We start from the raw sequence: 19,131 nt of genomic DNA, 5'->3' as shown, positions 1-19,131 counted from the left end.
CCTCCCCTCCCCTCCCCTTCCCTTCCCTTCCCTTCCTCAAGTTCCATGTATCTATAAATCAAAGATACTTAACACCCTAATATGCTTCAATTGCTTTTAGATGGTGGGGTGGATGAGATATGTTCCCAAACGAAGAAGGAAAGCTCAGCTCTGAGAATCAGAAATCCATGCGGGAATGTTCAATCAAAGAAAACCCAAAGATCGCTAAGCTTGAAAACAACTAAGTCGAACAGCAATCGTCAGGATTTATCTGCCCTGGAAAAATTTTCATAATTGTTTCAATCTCAGGAAGACAACCATTACTATGAAAACTGTGTAGTTGATTCAATTAAGCTATCAACTGGCTAATCCAGACCATAATTGTCTATTCAATAGTTGAAATAGCCACATCACTTATCCACTTGGCACTATGACAGTGGGCAACAAAAATCAGCTCTGCAAGAATGATTCTGAGGTGAAAGTGCTTTCTCCTTATCCTACTCCGCAAGAGTAATATTATGGGAATAGAGTAGTGCTTTAAAAAGTGATTCTGTTGGAGGTTAAGTTTCAAAACAAGTCTCTTCTTTTTGTTCAAACTCATTGGTACTAGTAAAAGCATGTGAGCTAAAGTTTAGTCCCACATTGGAAACTTTAATCCTATCTTAAGGATGCAAGCACTTTGGAGAGGTACTCTCCCTTGTCATGTGTGTGTGGGGGTTCCTAGGGTGTTTTTGAATCACGCACGGGGTTGGGGTCGGGCGTCTCCCTTTCCCTTACTTCTTAGCTTCTCTCTTCCCTCTCTTTCCATTACTACAGAACTTTTTGTTGCTTCAACCGCTATACTCAACACAAGGACTACATGAAAAGTCTAACACTGCCACTTTAATATTCTGAAAACAACAGATTCTCAAAAAGAGACAACTTTTATATATCGAAAGATTATGAAAATGTTAAAATGACCTCTAACATGAAATTAATGGAATAATATTGGGACAATTACTACTCAATGTATTGTAATGTATAGAGTAATAAAAGAGGTGAATGCGAATACATGAACAATATAAAATTTTAAGGAATGACGCCAATACTTGAAGAGTACATTGCTGAATTTCAATTTAAAATTCTACAGACGGCCAATCTAAAACCATTTTGATATTTTCACATCACCCTTCCTCATGGTACAACAAGGTGTGCATATCAGAGATACCAATCTAATTGGCTAGAACAGAAAACCCTCCCCACCCCAGTCCCCCCCCCGCCCCCCCCCCCGAAAAAATAAAAAAAAAACCCTCTAAAACTTGCATGACTACCAATGATCTGACTGTAAATGCTGTCAGGTGCTAAACCTCACTTTTTATATAAAGTATCAATAGTTTTCCATAATTTTATCTTCAAAGGTTGAAAATATGTAACAATTAGAGTTAGAAGGACATGATGTTTAAAGTTTAGCTGGACCATTGAACTAGTTTACTTTCTATGCCAATGTAGAGTATTTATTTGAATAAAAAGTTGATGCAGATGAAGTCCAGAAAGTAGATACTTACTTTCATTATTATTGTTATTGAAAATTGCAAACATGTTTACTGTCAAAGCATCTGCAATCAGATCTTATTCCAACATTTAGATGTTTCAAAATCCCATCATCCTTTACAGATTTATCTACATACTTTCATCTGCACAAAATTATCTCCATGGATGGATTCATATGTTTGCTTGTATTCATGGGATCGTGAACTGTCTTACTAGAAAATCGTACCATTATCCACAATCAACATCTGGTGGACCATCCATTAGCATATTAGATTTGTTAGATTGGTACACAAATCGCTCATCTAGCAAGCCAGACTCCAAAACAGGTCATTGAGATATATATACAAGTAAATAGCTAAGATGATTGCTTCACTGATCGGTGGCTGCACTGGTTTATTCTTTCCCCTCAGGTTCTTCCACAACTCATCATGCACTATAGCTTCACAATGTCCTTTTGGTTTCTTCCAGGATTTGCAGGGGCAATTGAATCAGATACATAACAGTAACACTGCTACCATATAATTCATCTAGATATATATACATTTAAAGAGCTAAGATGAGAGTTGCTTCACTGGTAGGTGGCGGCACAGGTTTATTCTTATCCCTCAGGTTCTTCCACAACTCGTCATGCTCTGTCGCATCACAATGTCCACCTACTGGTTTCTTCCAGAATTTGCAAGGGGCAATTATATCACATACATAACAGTAGCACTGCAACCATCAAAACACATTTTAATTAATTTCTCTGCTGATTTTGAAATTGACACAGAGACATCATTAGATTACCTCAAGCTTCGGATCAATTGCTCGACTAGGAAACTAGGATAGAATAAAAAGTAAATGCTGGTTTATTTAATATTCTATGCACCAATCAGTTAAGAGTTTTGAGGTTAGAAGTTCGAGCACCTGTTCACAGTAATCCTCACGAGGAGTTCTGTCGAAGGGAAATTTCGCACAGAGATGCCTTGAGTGGGGATAATCTAGACATGCCACCTACCAACGGATATCAAATATATAATTCCAACAAAAATAATATGATAATGGGGCTTAACAAAGAAACTAGGATTTTCATCTAGGGTATTATTTCAGTTAACTGATGGTTTATATGCTCTGTTTTGGGTACCAACCTGGCCTCGTTGACCTGTAACAGCGAGCTCTTCAGCATCATCATCATCCTTGAGGGAGAGCTTTTCAAATTGATCAACGAAACCATATAGATCAAAGTCCAAGATGTAGCAGTCCTCCACTTGGTCGAACTCTTCCATGGAGACATTATTCTTCAGGCAGAAAATTGAGCTGATCGGGGAGTTTTCACTCTCTGAAGAAGAGGACAACTCTATCTCATTAGCCTTTATCAACCCATCTTCTTTAGCTACATAATCAGTAAAGTGTTTAGGTTATTTGAACACCTGTTCACAGTAATCCTATTGAGGAGTATTGTTGAGACAGAGATGCATCAGATCCTTTCAGCATTAAACAGTTATAAAGACTTGAAATGTGAAGGAGAGCTTGAAAGAAAAGAATAAAATCAGATATGAAGGTCTGGAGGTAAATTGGAGAGACGGAAGGAAAAATTGGAGGCCTAATGGAGATGGAGACGCTAAGGTTTTCTCTAACTCTCACCCGTGGCGAGATCCAGAAAGATGGAGAAGAGAGGTTTAAGAATCCATGGAGAGAGACGGATACGGTGTACTTGTGTTCACAGTGGTGGTTGGATTCCTATCTGCCTTGTGGGATCATATATTCATGAAGCAGGAGGTTCACGTCTCGAGAACTCAGGGAGAGGAAGAAGCAAATATAGTAACCGGCAACGATTCCAGACAAGAAGCCAAAAACAGGAGAGAAAAAGAAGAGGAAGACCTGCTGCGGGGTTCATGAGTTCGGGGAGAGGACGAATGATCTAGTGTCAGCGAGTGCAACCAAACATAGCCTTAAAGTAGGTGGATCAATCCAAAGTTCAATTTATGGGTCATACTCCTCATATGCAGCTACTAACCTACGAGGGCAAAATACTGATTGGGTGGTTCAAATTGTAGAACTAGATTCAGGGTTGCAAATTAATGGTTTGTACACTGTAAATAAGATAACAGTAGGTTCCATCGAATTTAAAGAATTTGTTTACTTACCATTTTTCAGAATCCCTGGATGGCTCCTTCTCTTCATCCTTGTAGTTCCAGCCAAATCGTTGGTTTTGCAGGTTATATCACTGATTTCGATAGGTCAAGCATTATCAGTAATTTGCAGCAAACTATCAAATTGATCTTCGGAAATTTTAACCATAGAAGATGTACCATGTGTCCCAACCGAACAGCAATAAAAGCTGCTAAATATCCAGAAACTAAAATTTTGGACCATGATGATGACATACTCTGCAGTTCCTAGTTCCTACTGAACAAGATAACCAGGCCCCTCAGCGTGTTCAGCATATAACCGTTGGGCTTCCAGAGAAGACCTCTCACAAGAATATACCCATAATGCTTTATTGGACAGTTTCCCACCGAAGGGGATAGTATTTGAGGGCATATTTCAATTTATAAGAAAACAATAGACAACTTAAGCTACATACTTCCCAATAATCTTTGAAAAATATAGACCAATGTATGAATAAAACCTCAAACAACTCACCCATACACTACTGCTGATGCATTTGGTTCCTTCCCCGGATGGAGCGAAACAAAACGACTTGACAAAAACGGCAGAGGTTTGGGCTCCTGAAGGTCCATCAATGTTGCAGCATTTGAGATTTCCCAACTCATTGGAACTTCCAACTTCCTAGTGACCAGAAGTAGAAAACATGAAACTTCCCGTCCATAATAACATTCAAACATAATGTTACTACAAAAAAATTTACTAAATTATGGTCCTACCATATAAAAAATGTAATGATCTGCTCATATTATTAGACCCATTTTTCTATTAAATTATTTGAAAAGTACATGTTAAGTAGAATGATCATGTAATTACCCTTCAGAACATTTGAACTTGCAGCGGCTCATATCGTTTACTTCATAATTCCCAAAGACATCATCCAGTCGCTTAGCCAGTTTTGGTATCTCTTGCAATGGTAAAATATCCCAAATTTTCAAGACTTGGATGAACTTGAAATTTTCTCTGAGAATATCAACAGTCCAGACAAGATTGAACACGTTGACCTTGTATATATTCAGCAGCTCAGAAGAAATGCCATCCATTAAGTAGAGATATTTCCACTTTTGGGGATGACGCCATCCACTTGCAAGCTTCACTAATAGAGCAAATACTTCTTTCCGAGTCTTAATCCATAATTTAGCCATGGATTTCCAGAAATCATTGCTAAAGAGAACCTGTTGAACATTAAATTAAATCAAACTTGTTATCTATGTTTTTTTTTTTGGGGGGGGGGGTGAGGGGGAGAGAGAGAGAGAGAGAGATATGGAAAAGGAGAAAGGGAACGAAGGATAAGACCAGTTTTGATCTGTAACAATAGAAATTCAATTTAAATGCATAAAAAAAATACATTTTAAGAAATAAAATTCAAAAGCTCATTAAACTCAGATTGTGCAACAGTTTTTTTCTAGTGACAGAATGTAAATTTTGAATTGTAACAACCGGCTCTTTATTTAGAGGCTCAAGGATGAGAATACATCCAGAAGAAAATTCAAATCGTTAACAGCTCAGGAATTTTAATATCTGAAGACAGAAGAGTTATCCTCAGTTGATAAATTAAAAAAGAAAATGGTAGTGAACATTCATCAAGACAGAACTAACAAACGTTTTTAAATAAACTCTTTGTTTTATCAATGAAATGATTTCTCCTAATCACTCTTTGAAAGTTTTCATGGTTTTTTAATCAAAGACAGTTAAAAAATTATTGGAGATGAATCAATAGCCAGGTAAGTTGCCATTTGATTTGCATTCCTCCTCAGAGAAGACAAAATTTGAGTCAAAACTTCCTGTTCCTTTTATACTCAACTCTAGGCCTCGTCTCCTTTTCTTATCAAGCATTGAGATAAGCTTTTAGACTTCGAATACACTAATCAGAAAACAAGGAAATTTTCCATTCGTTGGATATTAAAGAGTCATTAAATAATAAAACCAGACAGTGTAAGCATACGGGAGCAGCAACATCTGAAACTGAAGGTACAAATGGAAAAACTCAGTTCAACTTTGATCAGCGTATCAAAATGGCATGCTTTCATCATGCCACATCGACAGATGAAGTCACTATTCCAACCATTGGATAGAAAAGACATGGACTGGATTAGCCATGTGTCATGTTTCAGATTCAAATTCATCAGATGCCACCATGCATGTCTATGCACCTATGGTTTCTGACCACAACTGCGCACTCTCCTATGGTCATGATTTTTTAGAGCTCTATTTTGCCACTCACCAAACTCTGTTTTATCTCGACTTTATTATGTGATCGGGGACGTTGGGTCTATCTGTCCACAAATTTGGCCTCCATCTAATCTGCCGCATGGCAGATATTTGAGCAGAAAGGTTTTACCCAAACACAAATGATGTTTGGTTTCACCCAAACACAAATGATGTTTCAAAAGACAATTCCATAAACAGGGGTTGCAATACTAAAGTATTCAGCACCTACAATTCTGAACTAAGAAGGGTAAGCCAAGGTAAACCACAAAAAATCCAGGCAACATACCTTCCACCTCGCTCCACCAAACAGCAGATAATCCATATTAAGTAACTCATCAAATTCACCAAGATCAACCAGACCAGCAATTATTGCTTCCTTCAAGCTCTCGTCCTTATCAGCATTAAAAAAACACCCCCGATCCTTTGCATCAAGGACTAGTTTCCTCCAAATGGAACCACTTTTGAATAAAGTTGGGCCATTCCCCAATACCCAGAGGCAGTACCTGCAAAGAAAGTAACCAAGTTGTAAATCGAAAAGAGTTAAACATTCTTAACCTAGATATAAGTTATGATCTTGTACCTTGCCCTTGTCAAAGCTACATTGGTACGTTGAAGATTGGCAAGGAAACCCACAGATCCTTTCCCATTAGACCTGACGGTAGAGATTATTATTACATCTTCCTCACCACCTTGAAACCCATCAACAGTCCGAACACTCACAGAGAAGTCACTTGGTGTATCATATGTGTCACCAAGTTTCTCTTTAATCGCAAAAACTTGAGCCTTGTATGGGGATATTACACCAACACTAAGCTTCTGCCTTGAACCAAATGATGCTGTAACAGAAAAAATGGATTACGTAGGCATGTGTCAAGGTAATATGTCCATATAAAAGAAATTCTTTTCTAATCATTAGGTAAAAAAAGATAAAATTTAGCTCAAAGGAAAGTATTTAAAATATCAATGATGACATATACCTTTGAAGAGGCTTTTCACAATCTCAGAAACCACTGCTACCTCTACCATGTTTTTCATGCCATGCCCATCAAGTTCCTCTCTTCCATAAGCAACATTTATAAATGAATAGGGGCCATACATATTACCTTGAAGGAAGTGTCTTTCATGGCTTCTTTCTTTGACAGATGGAGCATCCAAAATCTGGTTTCTATAAAATTGTGTGTTTGGGAATACGCTTATTGATGGGTGCATTCTATACTGGACATTGAGAAGGTGCTTCTTTTGTCCCAGTGATACCAACCTTTCAAACAGACTTCTTCCAAATTCAGCCTTCTCCGAAATCTAACAAATGGAAAGGTCCCAAATAAGAGAGAACTACTGATCATAAGAAACATAATGTAATGAAAAGAAAGTGGAAATTCCAACCTTGCTTCGAACCATTGCTGGCAGTTGTCGTTCATCACCTATGAGAATAGCATGCCGGACACCAGGCAATTGGAGGGGAATGGCTGATTCACATTCTTTAAGCTGTGCTGCTTCGTCAATAACCAAAAGCTCCAATGGTGTCCTCTCATCAGAGTGCAACTTCGCGGATCTTGAAACAGTACTGAAAATCAAGTAAGCATGCTGCAAACAGAAATTCCTGATCGCATGTTTATCCATAAAATTAGGAACAGAAAATGCTTCACGAAGGGATTTGAGAATCTTAAGGCAGTCATTTCTGGTCCTATCGAGCAAGAGTGTATTGGAGCCACAAACTGTTGTCTTTAAATCTTCAGAATCAACAAAGACGCACTTCAGCTCTTCATTAGTAACAGATCCATGTAACAGAGTTCCAAGAGATTCAAGAAAATGGAGAGCTTTAATCATGACTTCTACTACTCTCACAGAAAGGAAGGACGTAGGAAGGTGCTTACACAAAGTTACAATGAAGAACCGGAGGTCCATCTGAATATCAGTGAATCTTTTCTTGATGAACACCTCAATAGTCAAAACATCCTTCTTTCCATCCTCCTGCCCTTCAGTTATCATGGTTTCAGGAGGATACTCTGGTTCCAGGCAATTCAATTGTTTACTCTCTTGAGCAAGAATCTTTTCTTGCCGTATATGTTTGCGTTTGCCTTCTTTTAAGTTCCTAGCAATTTTTTGCTTCCTTTTTTCCTTGGTTTTTCCCTTAGAACTATCCTCCTCTTTCTCTTTTGTGTTTTTGTCTTTTTTTCTCTCATTTTGAGAAACATCCAGCTTTTCCTTCTTTTTCTCCTCCAAATAAAAAAGATACACATGACCGGCATCTTCAAGCAAGGGTATCATGGAGTTTAGTTGATGGTTCCACCCTGAGAGAGGGGCAAAGCATTTTGAAAGCTCACGGGCACGATAATCCAAAAAAACATCATGAAGGTCTTGACGTTCCTTAATCTTCATTCGCTCCTCATTACCAGATAAGACTATATCTCCCAAGCCATAATTGTGATGCTGAAGTGACTCCCTAACCAATTTCAAGAGGCGTGATGTGACTTCCATTAAGGCAATATTAGTCGGTGTACATGTGAGGGTTCTGCATTTCATTCTTAGAAGTACCCAGAGCAAAGCACCAACCATCTTAGTCTTCCCTGTACCTGGAGGGCCCCAAATAAGCTTCACTGAACTCTTATGGTTGCAATTCTTTGTAGCAATGGATCTTATCAATGCATCAGACTGTGATTCATTGAGATTCAAGGTTTGAAGATCTGTGAGAAGATAATTTCTACGGATTCTGTCATCTTGCGACAACAAGCAGAGCTCACAATCGACCCCAACCTATCATTAAAATGTAAATAAACAAAATTAACAGTAGATACACAGTTTTCATTTCTGGTGTGAGATCACCTGCTTGAATGTATAAGTGATAGCAAAATAAGTGCAAAACAGGGGACAGTCTTAATGCCAAGAGCTTTGTGTGTATCATATTTCAGTGCGGTGTTTCAATTGCATGATGCAAACAAAACTCTATGTTCCACCTTCTGTTATTGAAAACAACTGAATGTAAATCTGCAACATGAGTGGTTTGGCAACCTACTACAATTGCTAAATTCTGACTCATACTGGTCTGGCAAAAAAAATAAAATGGAGAACTATGGGAGCATGGTTAAAGTTCGTTTTGGTTCCAGCTTTTAGTACATATCCTTTTATTTTGGGTTATTCTCAGTGCAACCATGCCTATCAACATCCTAAGGGAAACTCCAATATGAACAGAATCAGTGTAACCAACCGTGGTTACAAAGAACCCAAACCCCTTTCCTTTCTATGTTAGAAATTGAGAGTAGGAAGGCTTGCTGCAGACACTGCTGTTGAGCTGCTATTCAAATGATGTCTAAGCACCTTCTTTAGAGAATATACGACTAAAATGTAATTCTTGGCGAAGGTAATTTAGAAAGACTAGGATATCTTGGATGGGGTTGCTAAGTCCAGTGTTAAAGATACATGGCCTAGTGGACCTGGTTGCCAAATAAGTGAAGGACAAAAGATCATGGATTATTCCCACCAAATCCTGATCACACCCATGTTGTATTTTCCAATCAATGAATGCTTGGGCCCAAGGGTGTCTAGGCAATATCAACCAAACTAGACCCTTTTGTACCGAGGTATGAGCAAGGCTTAGATCTCTCTCTCTCGCCCCCCATCTTGTTGATCCAAAAAAGAGAGATCTGGCGAGATCTCGCCGAGATCATGTATTTTTTCCTGTCGACTCGGTGGTTGGTCTTGGTGACCATATGATCTTTGTAGCCCCTGAAACTTGGTATTTACCCTATTTTAGGCCATCTAAACACAATGGAAGCATCAGTTGTTCAAAAATCAAACCTAAAATGGTACTTTGACTTCATACCCTATGGAATTAGTCTCCGACTTTTCGGACCCAAGGCCAATATGCTCTATTCCACAATCCACATTCCACAATCGACACATGAGACAATATAATCATAAGAATTTAAAAGACATCATAGATAATTACTGAATTGTTTAACAATTAACATTAATGACTGATGAGTCACATTCACATACATTGAAAATTAACGTAACTCCAAATGTGGATGAGGAGATAATATTCTCTACTCTTTAAGCTTCAATAAGTGTAAGAATGAAGATCTTCAAGCAAAAAGCGCCAAAAACCTTGCTCCTCAGTGTTTTTCTTTAAAAAAGAAGAGAGGTGAGATCTCGGTGAGATTTGGCGAGATCTCAAGATCTCGGTTGAGTTTTCGTACAATTTATAACTCCTCATACATCTCGTCTCGCCTTTTTGAAAAAACGAGATATTAGCGAGATCTTAAACCATGGGTATGAGTGCTTCCTGCTCAATTGATTGGAGGATTTCCACCATCTATTCATGAAGCAAGTGTCAAACAAAAATTTTGGGGTTGTTTTAGCACCAATAATGGATTCCCTGTAGCTGGGTTTCATTCAATCTTACAGAGGCCCAATTTGTGGTATGGGATGCTTCTAAGCTGCTATATGCTGGTTTGATCAAGGCTACTCTTTCCAGATCTATTTTACATGAGATCTGGGTTGAACAAAGTAATAGAAAGCATAATGGGAGGGTGTCAATGGCTGATTAAATGTTTTTTCAAATTATCTCCCATCTTAAGGAGGCATTTCTCAGATATCTTTTTCACAAATTGATGTTTCGACGTGGATGCTTCAACTGTTAAGGCGTTCACTCTAATTTATACCCTTTGTAGAATGTGATCAAGTTTGTTTGTTCATTTCATCCTTCTCCTGAACAGCTTAAGCTTAATGTTGATTGTGTTTCTCAAGGCAAGGAGTTGGGATTTGACTTGTTTCTCTAATAATAGCGGAGTGACCCTGAAGTTGTTGTGGTTGCCCTCCTTGGACAGAAAAGATTCCTTGCCCTGCCAACGAGGCTGTGGGGCAAGGCAATAGTAATTGATCCAGGCTGATTCTCATGTTTATTGTGAAGCTCACGCAGTATGCATTGGTGAATTTTGGTTGTGATCACAGAAGTAATCAAGGTTCAGTACTTTTGTTGATATGTAAATTGTGGCACAAGATTTCGGGAATCGGATGACGAGAGGACCAAGGCTAAATGATTGATTGTTGAAGGATAAACTAGATGACTAGACTGTCTAGGTTCATTGTATGTAGGATAAAGACTATGACTGCATTATGACTCAGTCCTAGCTAACAATACCTTATTTATAATCCGTTATCACATTATAAATAAGATCAGCTTTTGTCGTCTTTGACAAGCCAAATCACTTTCTCAACTTTGATTTTGCAGTCGATGCAACATTCAATGCCTGCCCAGGGCTCAAGGGTGAGCCATACAAGAGTGTTCTAGGGTAGGAAGGATAGGCTTAATAGAACACAAACCCACATGATAGAAACACAATGACCCTATGACAGAATACATTATGGCAGAATAGTAAAAATCAAACAAAACAACATCCAACGGTCGGATGGAGCTGAGTTGGAATTGGAATCAGCTATTCCTTTTTAGTGGGGTGATATGTTCCTCCGAAAATCAAACAGATCCAAAGGTGGAATCTGCTGTAACGACACGAAACAGAAATAGAAACTTAGGCTGCATTTGGTAGTCATTCAGTTCCAGAAATGACATTTCGTGTCAAAAACAGAATTTTAAGTTTGTGTCAAAATGCCGTTTTAAAACAAAAAACAATGGTGTTTGGTGAACCTGTTTCAGGAACGATTACTCTAGTTGTTCACTTTTTCTGTACTTGGAACAAAACCAAAATGACGGAACAAGGTTTTGTCTTTCCATCATTTTGCGTTTCTAGCGGTTTTTTTTTTTCCCTTTTTGCTCCAAAAAAAAAACGAAAAACACCAAGTTGACACCAAACGCTTTATTTTTTTTTTGTAGATGACTACCAAACTCAGCCTTAGCCTTTCACATGAATTAGCAAGTTAACTAAAACTAGATATAACTTACAACTGGCTGGTCTGATAAAAATCAAATTTAAGATACTAAAGGAACTAACGTTGAGCAACAAATTTAAATAAAATAAAATTAAAAAAAAAAAAATCTAATCTTTGGGGTGAAAATTGAGGAACAAATATAGTGTCCAGAAAATACAATTATAACCTGCAGCCAAAATAGTAACGGAAACAGTATCCAAACCCCTGCAGTAACAATAGAGATCAGTGAGCACTTGTTGGACAGAACAATAGGGAACAATGGACAGAAGATCAAACACACACACACAATGATGTCACGGCTGATAACAGAACCAACAGATCAGAAAAAAGGAGTGATCTGCAGAACTGAGAGTGACTAGTCAATAAGGGAAACCTGCAGCACAGTGTAGACACCGAATTTTGTCACCACCCGGCAATGATGACAATATGAAGGATTACATGTTGGATATTTTAGACTTGGAGAATTTTCAAACTTAGAGTAGAAAATGACCATATTTTGCTATAAACTTTCAAGAGAAATTTTTTTCAAAAATTAGAATTTGACGTTGTGCTCCACCTCGGCCTCCATCAGGCCGTGCTCCACCTCGGCCTCCATCAGGCCGTGCTGCACCTCGGCCTCCATCAGGCCGTGCTGCACCTCGGCCTCCATAAGGCCGTGCTCCACCTCGGCCTCCATCAAGCCGTGCTGCACCTCGGCCTCCAACAGGCCGTGCTCCACCTCGGCCTACATCAGGCTGTGCTCCACCTCGGCCTCCAACAGGCCGTGCTCCACCTCGGCCTCCAACAGGCCGTGCTCCACCTCGGCCAACATCAGGCCGTGCTCCACCTCGGCCAACATCAGGCCGTGCTGCACCTCGGCCTACATCAGGCCGTGCTGCACCTCGGCCTACATCAGGCCGTGCTGCACCTCGGCCTCCATCAGGCCGTGCTCCACCTCGGCCTCCATCAGGCCGTGCTCCACCTCGGCCTACACCAGGCCGTGCTGCACCTCGGCCTCCATCGGGCCGTGCTCCACCTCGGCCTACATCAGGCTGTGCTGCACCTCGGCCTACATCAGGCCGTGCTGCACCTCGGCCTCCATCCGGCCGTGCTCCACCTCGGCCTACATCAGGCCGTGCCCCACCTCGGCCTCCATAAAGCCGTGCTGAACCTCGGCCTACATCAGGCCGTGCTGCACCTCGGCCTACATCAGGCCGTGCTGCACCTCGGCCTACATCAGGCCGTGCTGCACCTCGGCCTCCATCCGGCCGTGCTCCACCTCGGCCTACATCAGGCCGTGCCCCACCTCTGCCTCCATCCGGCCGTGCTCCACCTCGGCCTCCATAAAGTCGTGCTGAACCTCGGCCTACATCAGGCCGTGCTGCACCTCGGCCTCCATCAGGCCGTGCTCCACCTCGGCCTCCATCAGGCCGTGCTGAACCTCGGCCTCCATCAGGCCCAAACCCCTTTGTCCAAAAGCAAGGCTTTTTGGACAATCCTCTCTAGTTTTAGTCCCACATCGGAAATTTGAGAAAATTGTCCCAAGTCCCATGGCTATAAAAACAGCCCTTCCCCTCTTCCAAAGGGGAGGAGAAAAATTGAGAATTTGGGAGAGAGGATGGCCCCATTAAGGTTTTTGGCTAACTTCTTCCCTCTAAAATCAAACATTCTCCAAGTTTAAAAGTTTAATACATTAATCCTTCATTGAGCCGGGAGGTCTTATCCGGTTCGGTTCGATTTGGGGGCTCAAAGCACAAGGGTTATCTCCCCTTGTTCCTTGATTAAAGCCGGCTTAAGGTATTTTTCTTCTCCTAATTGCAGTTAGAACTAGCTTATCTAATTTAATAAATTAATTCCTAGTTTATTAATAATTGATTTGTTTAGATTAATTATGTTTAATTAGTCTCAGTTAGGTTCAATATGGTTCATTAGATATGAATTGATTTATTTTGGTCCAATTAAAGGTGTTTAGGTAATTGATTTTTTAGATTAATTAAGTTTAATTGTTTTTTTTTATGTTTACCTTTGATTTGGTTTAGTTTTTTTTTAAGTTACTTTTTGTTCTTTTAATCTAGACCCTTAGATTAGGATCTCAAGCCCTAATTTCTTCCCCATCTTTTCTTCCTTTGTTTCTTTTTTTCCCTATAGCTGAACCACAGCCGCACTAACTCCTCCTCCTTCTTCTTCTTCTTCTCTTTTCCTTCCCTGCTGCTGCAACCCCTAACCAGCAGCAACCGAGCCGCACTAACTCCTCCTCCTTCTCCTTCTTCTTCTTCTTCTCTTCTTCTCTTTTCCTTCCCTGCTGCTGCAACCCCTAACCGGCAGCAACCGAGCCGCACTAACTCCTCCTCCTTCTTCTTCTTCTTCTTCTCTTCTTCTCTTTTCCTTCCCTGCTGCTGCAACCCCTAACCGGCAGCAACCGAACCGCAGCCGCACCTAATCCTCCTCTCTTCTTCTTCTTCTTTCTCTTTTCCTTCCCTGCTGCTGCAACCCCTAACCGGCAGCAACCGAACCGCAGCCGCCCCTAATCCTCCTCTCTTCTTCTTCTTCTTCTTCTTCTTCTTCTTCTTCTTCTTCTTCTTCTTCTTCTTCTTCTCCTTCTTTTTCTTTCTCTTTTCCTTCCCGGCTACTGTAACTGGCAGCAACCGAACTTTCTTCTTCTTCTTCTTCTTCTTCTTCTTCTTCTGCTTTTTCTTTCTCTTTTCCTTCCCTGCTACTGTAACTGGCAGCAACCGGACCTTCTTCTTTTTCTTCTTCTTTTTCTTTCTGTTTTCCTTCCCTGCTACTGTAACTGGCAGCAACCGAACTTTCTTCTTCTTCTTCTTCTTTTTCTTTCTCTTTTCCTTCCCTGCTGCTGTAACTGGCAGCAACCGAACCCCCCTCTTTCTTCTTTTCTTCTTCTTCTTCTCTTCTCTTCTTTTTCTCCTGCAGCAGCAACCGAACCCCCCTCTTTCTTCTTTTCTTCTTCTTCTTCTCTTCTCATCTTCCTTCCTCCAAAGCCTGCTGTAACCGAACCTGCAACTCACTTTTTCTTCTTCTCCTTATTTTATTTTCTTGTTTTTTTGTTATTTCTTTAATTTGCTATTAGATAGCCCATATTTGTAATGCCCCCAACCTATTATTTCATTTCTATGTGGAATCTTTCCCTCCTTTTTTTTTTATATTTTATTTTTCTTTTATCCATTGTGGTTTGATTTTAGGTCTGTAATGCATCTAGTCCTAGAACTTAGGTTTGGGATTCCCCTAATTTTAAAAATTTAAAATCAAGTGATTTTATTTTATTTCCCTCTTAATAACGTATGGGACGTAGTGTAAGGCGTATGTTAGGACGGGCGTGGCTGGCCCCTCAAACCGGCCCGTAGCATTAGGATGTATTTGGGGAATGAGTTCGTGTTATAATTTCTTATTTTTTAGGGTTTTTCATCCTCTTTCTTTAAATGCAATAAAAAATCAGATCTTGTTTAAAATAGTGCAATTAATATACTTGTATTCCAATTCATCTAGCTTTCCCTTGTTTTAGCTTGTTTAGCTTCCTTTAATCATTTCATTTAGCTTCTTTGATTAGTTTAATTGCTTAAGCTCATATATCATTTTTTTACTAGTGCTTTTCTTTATCGTAATTAGTTGTTTTAATTATTTAATGGGTTCAATTAATATAACATTTAGACTCTAACATAATGTAGGTATAGCATGAAATAATCATTAGACATATTTAATTTAGAAGATAATTAGCATTGCATTTATTTAGTTAAAAGATTCTCTTCTCATTAGCTTAACTAGGGTTTTGAAAAATGTTTAACTCATCTTAGGATTAACTCAAGGTAAACATAATTAGTGCAATTAGGTTTCATAATTAGTTTAATTAAACTATAGGTTTAATTTAATCCCCCTACACTAGATTAGGTAGATTAGTAAAAATGCATTCATTTAATGTAACTAATCCGTTTAACTTTTATAAATTAATTAGGTCTCATTTAAGTTATAAATCCTTTTACCAATTAGATTAAGTAGGATTGTAATAATTTATTGCAAATTACTAGGGATTGGGTTTAATCATTTTAATTAGTTCAATTTAGGATTTTATAATTTCATTAACCATCCATCTAGGCTAGACTCAATTAAACCCATTAGTTCAATTTAGGATTTCATAAGTTCATTAATCATCCATCTAGGTCAAGCTCAATTAATTGAATTAGTTTAATTTAGGGTTTCATAAGTTGCTAAACTAATCCTAGGATTAGGCTTGTTTAATTAGCTTAATCTAAAACTCATCATACATTAATTAAATCATTTAAGCTTATTTAATTAGCGTAATCATTTCACTATTTGCATCATAACCTAGCTAGCATAATTTAGACACTTGGTTTAATGTTTTCACATGTCATGCTTAGATACCTAGTTTAGGGTTTTCAGTGACCTAGATTTAGGACTAGTTAGTAGGGTACAAACAAACTTTGGTCAAACAAAAAGAGACCGGCCTTAGGGTGGGGCAGACTGGGTGCCTAACACCTTCCCAGTCTATCACTTGACACTTGTCTAGAATCTTGGTGCAAACCAGCCTTATCCGTCAGAGTCATTAGTCTCTCTCCCTTGATTGGGGGAGACATTTATGGGTCCTAGACCCTTTCTAGGTGGCGACTCTATTTTACCCATAACGTGTATCCCCCTTTGGCATTTGATGACCAGGGGATACTATCTCATCTCATTAGGGTCGAACCCTAGTGTGTATACACGCGCTACGCGCCGTATCCTGATCCCCGGGGGGGCGGAGGTCCGTGGTACCTACACACAGGATATAACAATACAGATGTACTAACTGGTCATTAAAACCAATGAAACAAAAGCGAAAATCATAGAGACAGACACGAATATACTTGGCTGGAAACTGGTGGACAGAATAGGTAATGGAAGAGAAGAGTAAGAGAAAGATAAAGGTAAAGAAGAAGAGATATAATCTGGCTTCACCATGAGGACCCAGGTTAGACTTCACCAACCTCTTCAAAGGATTCACCACCTTTCGCTGCTGCTACATCATCATAGGAGCAAAGCTTCAGGAGAGAAGACACACTTTTCTTTCTTGTCACATCAAATATAGTCAATTCTTCAGTCAAATGAATACCCCAGCAACCACTCTTCTAACAAATGAATCCTCTTCAAAGGATTCACCACCTTTCGCTGCTGCTACATCTCCATGGGGCCCACACCATTCATTGAATTTCTAGATGTGCAGGTCATATTATGGCAGAATTAGCCTCGTACTAGATCAGGTAGACCACAATGACCCCTGCCTAGTCAAGTTTCAACCCAAACAGACACTGCCAAGTGGCAAATAAAGCTTTGAAAATGCAGGTGTTAATATCCCACATTGGTTAAGGAGTGAGACTTTGGTTTCTTTATATGCCTATTGGTCTCTACTATTACTCTAGAATTTTAACACTAGGAACCACTGAAGGGTGTATGGAGATACAAGGATGGCTGAAAAATATAAGGATGCATGCCAATACATTGGAGGGTATTTATTGAATTAGGTTTTGAAATTTAGCATGTGACTAATCTAAACATATACATATCTATCCAAAAGTCAGAATCATCACACCATCCTGCCATGTGGTTCAAATAGTGGATAGGATAGTGTAAATGAAATTATCCTTAGTAAAATTCTAGAGCATGGCCTAGAATACTGAAGTTCTGCAGTTATTAAAAGAAAAAACCAGGACTGACCATGGGCAAGGCACCAATAAGCCACCTAGATCAGCATAGTAGTGAAGTGAAGTAACAACCAGCAAACTCCCATCCCATTTCTTTCTACTAAAAGCATGTAGTGAACCAGCACACCCATAGGCAAAAGATGAACCCAGCCAATTACAATACCGTTATCTAGTCTACCAGCCTGGCCATTGCCTAGGGTTATGATGTATGGTCTTCAAGTAATAACCAGGATTTTTACAAAACTAGAGTTTAGAAGCATTGACAAAGTAGGAACTATGTCTGGATAAAGTTTCCAGGTGGAAATTGTAGAATTTTTTGTCCAAAAAGAAATGTTTCCAGTTGAGAACCAAAGAATTGGGGAATGATTTGGCTTGTCAAATATGACGGAGGCTACTCTTATTTATAATATAGAAATGCAGTACAAAGGGTGCCAAATACAGAAGGTAGTACAACGCTATGTAGTACATGTACACAATAACACGATGTGGCATACCTATCCTTAACATTTACTCATATAGATTGAAGAATCAAGGTTTCTAGAATAGATTAAAATATGAAAGGAAGGGTTCCTCACCTCAACATTGTGGGGGAATCTCCCATGATACACTAATCATGGCATGGGAAAGGGTCCGCAAGGTCACGGAGGAGAGAATGTCAATCTGGGGCCCATATGGTCAGGATGTGAGAGGGTATGGGACTGCATCCCCACACTGTCAGGGTGGGGGTCTTTTCCCAATATGAAAACTAGGTCTGGAACTGAATTGACGTTTAGGGCTTTAAAGTACTGCAAGAGGATCAAGACATAGGATTGGCAAGGTTATCTATCACAGATTTGAAGTTTTCAAGACAAAGATCAATTTCTCCTAGGCTGCATTGAGAAATTAAGTGGTTTTGGGCTGTCGGTATTGATGTGTTCTAAGAATTCAAAATTAAATTTTTAATTCATAGAATTTGTCACAGGACAGAATCACAGTGTTCCAAGCTTAGGCATCAATAGGTCAGAAAATAGAAATTGGAATAACTCACAAATCAGCAATGCAATGGGATTCAAAATCTGGTCAAAAGGCTAGTCCAAACCTGCTGTAGTAGTGACTAGAATATTGTGAGAATCCAATGGTCAGATGAGAAATACTAGCGGGGGACAGAAAATAGAAAATTAGAAAAACACCAAACTAGTAAGAGAAACTAAAATAACTACAAATCAGCTATTTGTAAGGTAAGGGGGAATAAAATCACCTAGTTTGAGCCCTGTCAAAGGGTTGAAATTAGAGTTAGAGCAGTAACAACTTGAGGACAGAACTGAGAAGAAAAACAGAAAACGCAAGCTGTTGTACCTTCGTGGAATAGACAGTATTTGCAGATAAAACATGGGATAATCCTTGACAGCAGTGATGGAAGGACATAGGTCTATTTTCTATCTTCGAATATCTGTCTGAGTTGCAGCAATAGCATCCTATGCATTCTATTGACATGCAGGAAAATAAGAAGAAGAAAAAGAAGAAGAAAGAGAAGGGGATATGACCAAGGCTTCACCACCTATTGCCTATCATTAGATTCACCACCAATCAATCCTTAGATTCACCACTCAGGGGGCTGCCGTTTCACCACAGTAGCAAACAACTCACAAAAGAGAACACAAATTTCAAATGTTGTGCAACAACTGTCACAAACTATCCCCCTCAACCTCCC

General features: G+C 39.4%; 1 protein-coding gene and 1 long non-coding RNA gene across 3 annotated transcripts in view; one reads left to right on the top strand and one right to left on the bottom strand.

Moving 5' to 3' along the window:
* Positions 1 to 1,558: 1,558 nt before the first annotated feature.
* LOC122080630 overlaps positions 1,559 to 19,131 on the bottom strand; it is a 23,982-nt gene continuing 6,409 nt past the window's right edge. Inside the window, exons 3-12 of one of the 2 annotated variants that reach the window (XM_042647429.1) lie at positions 7,252 to 8,622; positions 6,846 to 7,167; positions 6,449 to 6,704; positions 6,155 to 6,371; positions 4,474 to 4,832; positions 4,135 to 4,281; positions 3,636 to 3,715; positions 2,637 to 2,881; positions 2,416 to 2,502; positions 1,559 to 2,220 (exon numbers count right to left, since the gene is read on the bottom strand). In XM_042647429.1, the coding sequence (XP_042503363.1) occupies positions 2,053 to 2,220; positions 2,416 to 2,502; positions 2,637 to 2,881; positions 3,636 to 3,715; positions 4,135 to 4,281; positions 4,474 to 4,832; positions 6,155 to 6,371; positions 6,449 to 6,704; positions 6,846 to 7,167; positions 7,252 to 8,622 (3,252 nt within the window). In that variant the 3' untranslated portion in view covers positions 1,559 to 2,052. The remainder of the gene's footprint in view (positions 2,221 to 2,415; positions 2,503 to 2,636; positions 2,882 to 3,635; positions 3,716 to 4,134; positions 4,282 to 4,473; positions 4,833 to 6,154; positions 6,372 to 6,448; positions 6,705 to 6,845; positions 7,168 to 7,251; positions 8,623 to 19,131) is intronic. The other variant, XM_042647437.1, reaches the window with a different exon arrangement.
* Positions 13,474 to 19,131, top strand: part of LOC122080643 — a 12,489-nt gene continuing 6,831 nt past the window's right edge. The window contains exon 1 of the long non-coding RNA XR_006140857.1: positions 13,474 to 13,530. This is a non-coding gene — a long non-coding RNA (uncharacterized LOC122080643). The remainder of the gene's footprint in view (positions 13,531 to 19,131) is intronic.

The sequence above is a fragment of the Macadamia integrifolia genome, chromosome 1, assembly GCF_013358625.1.
Source record: "Macadamia integrifolia cultivar HAES 741 chromosome 1, SCU_Mint_v3, whole genome shotgun sequence".
Classification (NCBI taxonomy): domain Eukaryota; kingdom Viridiplantae; phylum Streptophyta; class Magnoliopsida; order Proteales; family Proteaceae; genus Macadamia; species Macadamia integrifolia.
This window is presented reverse-complemented; position numbering and strand designations above follow the sequence as displayed.